Source organism: Rutidosis leptorrhynchoides, chromosome 3 (genome assembly GCF_046630445.1).
Source record: "Rutidosis leptorrhynchoides isolate AG116_Rl617_1_P2 chromosome 3, CSIRO_AGI_Rlap_v1, whole genome shotgun sequence".
NCBI lineage: Eukaryota > Viridiplantae > Streptophyta > Magnoliopsida > Asterales > Asteraceae > Rutidosis > Rutidosis leptorrhynchoides.
Genome location: NC_092335.1, coordinates 356,451,408 through 356,458,325, shown reverse-complemented (window position 1 = coordinate 356,458,325; position 6,918 = coordinate 356,451,408). Strand labels below are relative to the sequence as shown.

General features: G+C 37.8%; 1 protein-coding gene across 1 annotated transcript; it reads left to right on the top strand.

Annotated features, from left to right (window-relative positions):
* Positions 1 to 465: 465 nt before the first annotated feature.
* LOC139901218 (uncharacterized) lies at positions 466 to 1,208 on the top strand. Its single transcript, XM_071883947.1, has 3 exons — positions 466 to 588; positions 667 to 741; positions 921 to 1,208. Exons 1-3 carry the CDS (start codon positions 466 to 468, stop codon positions 1,206 to 1,208), a joined length of 486 nt encoding a protein of 161 aa, XP_071740048.1.
* Positions 1,209 to 6,918: the final 5,710 nt, after the last annotated feature.

Here is a 6,918-nt window from a genome sequence, read left to right as displayed (position 1 = left end):
CAATCGGGATCACCGAATTAGAGTTGGAGCTAGTGGACGATGATAATAAGGAGTTAGTGAGAAGCATGACAGTAGAATTTGCCGTCGTAAGGTCTTACTCAAAATATAACGCGCTTTTAGGGCGCACGACTTTGCAAAAATTGGCAGCCATCCCTTCCACGGTACATAGCCTTATCAAGTTCCCAACACCGTTAGGAATTACAACGATAAGGTCAGAAAAGCAAGATGCAAGCATTGCGGCCGTAGAACAAGCAGAACAACAGTCGAGTGAGGTAGAGCAAATTCGAAGCTGCATGATCATCGCAAACTCGCAACATCTAGAACAGAAAATTAAAATTGGCGGCATTAACGAGGTTCTTATCAAAATCCGCAGAGCGATCACTCCCCTTTTTCGGGACATTGAAGAATTGCTTATAGAAAATGGATTTTAAGTGGACGAAGGAAGCAGAAGTGGCGTTTCAAGAAATGAAAAAGTTGCTGAAAGAGCTGCCAACAATGACTGCGCCGATTGCGGGAGAAATGTTGATACTATACTTAGCAGCATCGAAGGAAGCAATAAGTTCAGTATTAATAGCGGACAGAGGACAGGTGCGCACTATAAAATTAAAAATAGCTAATTTTCAATCAATAGGCATTTAAAGTTATATAATTATGCTGTACAAATAGGTACAAATGCCTGTATATTTTGTTAGCAAAGCTTTGACAGGAAGCGAATTAAACTATCCTGCAATCGAAAAACTGGTTTATGCACTCGTGCATACGGCTAGACGCTTATGAAGGTATTTCTAAGCACACCCAATAAGGGTCCTAACAGATCAGCCAATAAAGCAGGTACGACAAACAACAATCTGTCGTCAAACAAATATAAAATTGCTTAATAAATCCTAGCAAATTTACATTCGCTGATACTTGTTGAGCAGGTGCTATATAAACCAGAAAATTCTGGTCGCATGGCTAAATGGCCTATTGAATTGGGAGAGCATGAAATAAGCTTTTCACCTCGAAGTGCGGTAAAAGGGCAAGTCCTAGCAGATTATCTGGCTGAAGCAGCTGGAGATATCGAAGTCTCGCATGAATCAAAAGAAATACCACCTCCGCCCGAATGGCTGTGGGAAATGCACACAGATGGGGCATGTGGTCCAGAAGGCGCAGGGGCAGGAATAGTCCTAAAAAGTCTAGAAGGAGAGGAATATACTTTCGCACTGTGATTCAGCTTCCCTGTCACAAATAATGAAGCTGAATATGAAGCATTGTTATCTGGGATGCGGGTAGCAAAATATTTGGAGATTAAAGAACTGTCAGTATATGTTGATTCGCAGTTAGTTGCAAACCAATTTAACAGAATATTCGAAGCACACCACGAATCAATGCAAAAATACTTAAAGCTTGTGCAAGAACTAACAGTTGACTTCGATTTATTCCAGATAACTCAGGTTTCGAGGACGCTGAATAAAAAGGCGGATGCGCTAAGTAAGTTAGCCGCATTAACATTCAGTCATTTTAAGAAAGAAATTTGGGTTGAGGAAGTTAAAGTAAAATCTATTGAAGAAGACAGGGTTTCGGCTGCAGTTGAAGAAGAGAAGCAGAGTTGGATGACACCAATAATAGAATTTCTAACGAAAGGTACATTGCCAATAGATTCAAGCGAAGCAAGAAAGATTAAGATGAAAGCACCAATGTATCTGTTAGACAAGGGAATTCTATATAGAAAGTTTTTTCTGGGACGTCATTTGCGGTGCCTTAATCCAACTTAAGCGGAGTCAATCATACGGGAAGTACACGAGGGAATGTGCGCTCTTCATTCGGGACACAAAACAGTTGCGTCCAAAATAATGCGGCTTGGATATTACTGGCCGTCAATGTACAGAGATGCCGCAGAGGTAATAAGTAAGTGTCAATCGTGTCAACTTAATGCACCAGTAAGCAAGGCTCTACGACATCCTATGATATCGGTCGCGTCTCCATGGCCGTTCTGGAAATGGGCAATCGACATAGTAGGGCCATTCCCTGCAGGACGAGGGGGTGTAAAATTTCTGGTAGTGGCCATTGATTATTTCACGAAATGGGTAGAGGCCAAACCACTAAAAACAATTTCGGGTAAGCAAATTCGAAAATTTATGTGGGAAAACATCGTCTGTCAATTTGGAATACCAAATGAAATATTAAGCGACAATGGTACGCAGTTCGAAGGTAATCCATTTAGTGATTGGTGCCAAGAATTGAATATAAAACAAAAATTTACATCAGTCGCACACCCTCAGGTGAATGGTCAGTGTGAGGTTACAAATCGGGATATCGTTTTAGGATTCAAAGCAAGGATGGGATTGTGTCGAAGGGGTTGGATAGACGAACTGCCTAACATTTTGTGGGCACATCGCACAAATCCAAAGGGCGCAACTAATGAAACACCTTTTAGTTTGGTGTACGGGTCCGAGGCTGTAATACCCGCCAAAATAAATGTGCCAACTATGCGCATAGCTTCCTTCGATGAAAGTAGCAATAGCGAAGAACTGCATGAAAACCTAAAATTAGTTGAAGAATGCAGAAAAATGGCGGCTATAAAAGAAGCAATCAACAAGCAAAGAATCGCAAGCTACTATAATAAGCACATACAACCATTATCTTTCCAATTTGATGACTTGGTATGGCGAAAAAACGAAGCAAGCACAGCAGAGGACACGGGTAAACTTGAAACTAAATGGGAAGGACGATACAAAGTTATTGGCGTAAGCGATACAGGGGCGTATCGGCTAGCAAATTTAGATGGAAAAGAAATAAAATGCACCTGGCATGTGCAAACACTGAAACGGTGCTACATATGAAAATACTGCAGAGGGATTGATCACCCCAAATAACTGTTTTAAGTTTTTAGTATGAAAAGTTTTTATTTTCCAATGTAAACATGTCAGCTAAGTGATGGTCAAAAGATATGTTTGAAATAAATTGAATTATGCAATTTAAGCCAATAACTTGTGCATTTTTTTTTTTACATTTGTTGATTGCATGCTCCTTAAGCTGCATAGGGACACACTCCGAGTTTCAAGTGGCATAGTTTAGTTTTGTTACTAATACTATTTTTAATGGTGACGGTAGTAAAACATTGGTTTGTTTCAAACGCTCGTACACCGCGCAAGACGGAGACTTGCACAGTCTAGACTATAAAACACAAGTTTGGTTTACTTGTTTAAATAACCCAGACACTTTGGCATAGCCGGAAGACTCTTGAGTATAGACATTGGTTTGTCTATAGTACGGGTAATTTTCATTGGATTGTATACGCGTACATACTTATAATTTTTTTTTACAAAAGTCTTGAGTATAAACTTATAAGCATTGGTTTGCTTACTTTTGCGTACAACATTGGATTGTTGGCGCAAGAATAAAAAGATCATGAAACGATTGAAGGGTCGCTCCCGTCATGAAGTCATGACATTTATTCTACATAAGAGTTATTGAATGCATAATATTGTAACAAATCATTATAACCGCCATAGTGATTTCGTAAAAACACAATAAATGTGCCTTAACCAAAGCGGTTGTCGAAATTATATTCAATCAAAAGCTAACGTATTACAGTTGGAGAATATAAAGTCAACCGCTTAGCATAAAAGTGGGACATATACAAAAATTTGACCTAATATATGCCAATATAAGCTAATATAAAAATAAAAAAGGGGGTGGCATTGGCTGGAACGTTTGCCCTACACTAAGGAGAGTATGCCATCCTCGCACGCAGCGATCAGACACATACTCCGCTGTCAACATAAAAGAAACATATAATATAGGGATGCGAAACCTCCAAGACTGCAAGGCCCATCCCTCATTGGCAAAAACAAGTCACCCATGGATGGCTTAACAAACTCAATTGAGTTTGTCAGTAATTATCTCCTGCACGAAGATGGTAGGATCGTTAATGAGAAATTGAAGACGGGGGATCGAGATTTGTTGAAGTTGGGAACAAGCTTCCTCACATTTTTCCTTGGCTCCCTCAACGAGCAACTCAGCAATATTGGGGGGAATCACGGGGGGCACATACAGTTCTTGGTGAATAACATTCCAGAACAGGGTTCGCTCATACGCACATGCAGTAACCATGGCTGCAATAAATTGTTGCTCGACGGCTTTGCAGTCGAGAGCATGCTGGACAAGGTTAGGTAAACCCTTGCATAGAATGTCATACTCCGCCTTTAAAGTGTCATGTTTCGCGACCCATGACTCCGGTGACGCAATCCAGTCACTAAAGCTTTCGTTTAAAAAGATGGCATGGTTCTCTGACTCTTTGAGCTTTGCAGATAGCGATGAAATCTCCGACTCCATAAACCAATTCTCAGCAATATGCTGATTTTCCTCCTGTTGCCTTTTATACATCATAACATTGATTCGCTCTTCTGCCTGCTTGTGCGCGGTTACCGTAACCGCAAGCTGAGCAGTTAGTTATGCGTTTTCTTGCTGCAAGGAAGTCTCTGTGGATGACATTGGTGGTGGATGAGCGAGCGCAGCAGATTTGAGTTGCAAACGATTGAGGTCCTTGGCAAAGTTGAATAGTGTTGCTTGCGTGACCATGTACAGGTCCTCGGTAGGTGAGAGTGTGGAAAACTTTTGAATCAATTGCTGAGGGGTGCAGGATTGTAGAAAAGAAAATTGTTGGGCGAATACTGAAACAGGAATCTTCATGAATTCATTGGCATTTGGAATAAGTAGAGACAAATCTTCTGGATTTGGACATGCACGTTTGGAAGGATGAACTGCACCACTTAGACCTGCAAAAGCAATAAGCATGGTGTATAAATATCTTAATATCGAAATTCAACGGAAAGGTCATCGGATGAAATTCTTACCTTCGTCGTGTAACCGTTTTTGGTTACCTAACCCTCTTGAACCGGGAGTCTGGTAGAATGAAGGTAGTGAATCTGAACGACTAGCTGGTGAACTTTTCTGGTTACCAGAATTGATGGTCGGATTCGGTGTGTAAGATTCCAACTTCATCTGCAAAGACAATAATAAAAACAATAAGTTAGTGAAAAATAAAATTTGTAACTAGGGTTACATCATGCAGAGTGTAAGATTATGAGATATACCTTTTTTAGTTTTTGGCAAAGAAGATGAAAAATGAGGACTGATCTAAAAAGGAAAAGGATTGTGAGATACAGAAAAGCCAAAAGGCTATTTATAGAAAAAATATGGGAGACAAAAAGTTATGCGGGTATAATGATAGCCGTACACGTGTATCAATCTCAAGTTAAAGTACCTTGTTAAAAGGTCAGGTACACGTTAGCTGAAGGTATTCCGTATGCCCGAGAGACATATTAAATTAATGTGGCTAATGTGTTATGATCCAAGTCGGGTCATACCCAATAACAAGCTTATCGACACCTCATTCGTATTTGATCTTAACAATTGGATCATTGATCGAATACGCGACACTTAAACTTTAAGAAAAATGGTTTTCTGAAATATTACTTGATGTGTACATATATATGTATAAATTATGGAATGATTTATATAATATGGATTTAATTATTTATAGGTTAAATAATTAATAAATAATGTTACATTCTTTTATAAAATAGGTTTTATAAATAATGTACACATAATAAATAAAATGGTAGTTTTATAAAATGTATTTTATAAAATCTCATTTTATAAAAGAAAACCATTTTATTTAAAACATGCAAGTGGCATTGGTAGTAGGAGTAAGCATGTCATTTGACTTGTCTTTTACTTGGTTTCTTCCATTCAAAATTGCATTTAACTAAGGCATTATGGGAGACCACCTACACATGCATTTTACACATCAAAGCAAGCAAAAATTCTGCACAAAATACTCTCAAAAACTGCTGTAAAAACCGTGGGGTTTGAGCATTCAAAGGGGGTTCATTTTAATTTTTTGCAAGCCACATTCAAGTGTAATTAAATCCTAACCATAGCTAGGGTGTTGGTGCACAAGTTTGGGGTATAACTACTTGAGGTTTCATCCATTTGAAGCTCTATTCTTCATCATCATCTTCATCACTCTCTACCAAGCTTGGAATAGGTATAAACTTCTTTCTTGCTTGTAGTTTGTAAGTATGTTTCACAACTTGATCCTAATTGGAATTTAACTTTAGATGGTTAAAGTTTAACAAGTCCAAAATTGGTAATTACATGCTTCCGCTTTAATTTGTTTCTTAAAATGGTTTAAGTATTATATGTACTTGTTAAATCCCAACAATGGTATCTAGAGCCGAAGTTGTTGAATATGCTTCGAGATGGTTATTATACTCACTATATATTTTGCATTTTATGTACATGCATGAAAGTAAAATGCAAAAACTATTAGTTTTAGGTGGGTTCCTTTTTTGGCCGAAATTTTGAGACCCAAAAATGGGTTTGGGTTCTTCCATTTTGGTCATATTTTGGTTGTATGTTATTGTTCACAATCTAACCAAGACCTTGTGTATGAATGGCTATTTGTTTGGTTGATTTTTTATTATTCATTTGGCATGTAATAATTAATTCATTCATTTGGTTGTAATATTCATTAATTTTGGTTATGTAATTTATTTTATATTTGGTATGTAAAATAGATTAGGTTGTATTTTTATTTTTTAGAAAAATGTATTAGGATATATTTTTTGTAAAAATGAAGATGAAAAGATGGAGTCAAAGGAAGAACACAAGAAGAATCTACTTGGTTGCAAGATTAAGTGGGAGTGGTAAAATCTCCTACTTTGTGTTATGACCCATTACCCGGTGGCATTTTGTTTTCGGCTAAACAAAATGCTTACCAAAAGGCTTGATTGTGAACATAATTGTGTTTGCATGCATGGTTGTGTTGTTTGATTATAGTTTGTATGTTTGATTACTACAAGTTATCACACATGTTAACAACAAGCTAAACTATATTTAATTGGTTAAATTAAAAATAGTTAACAACAT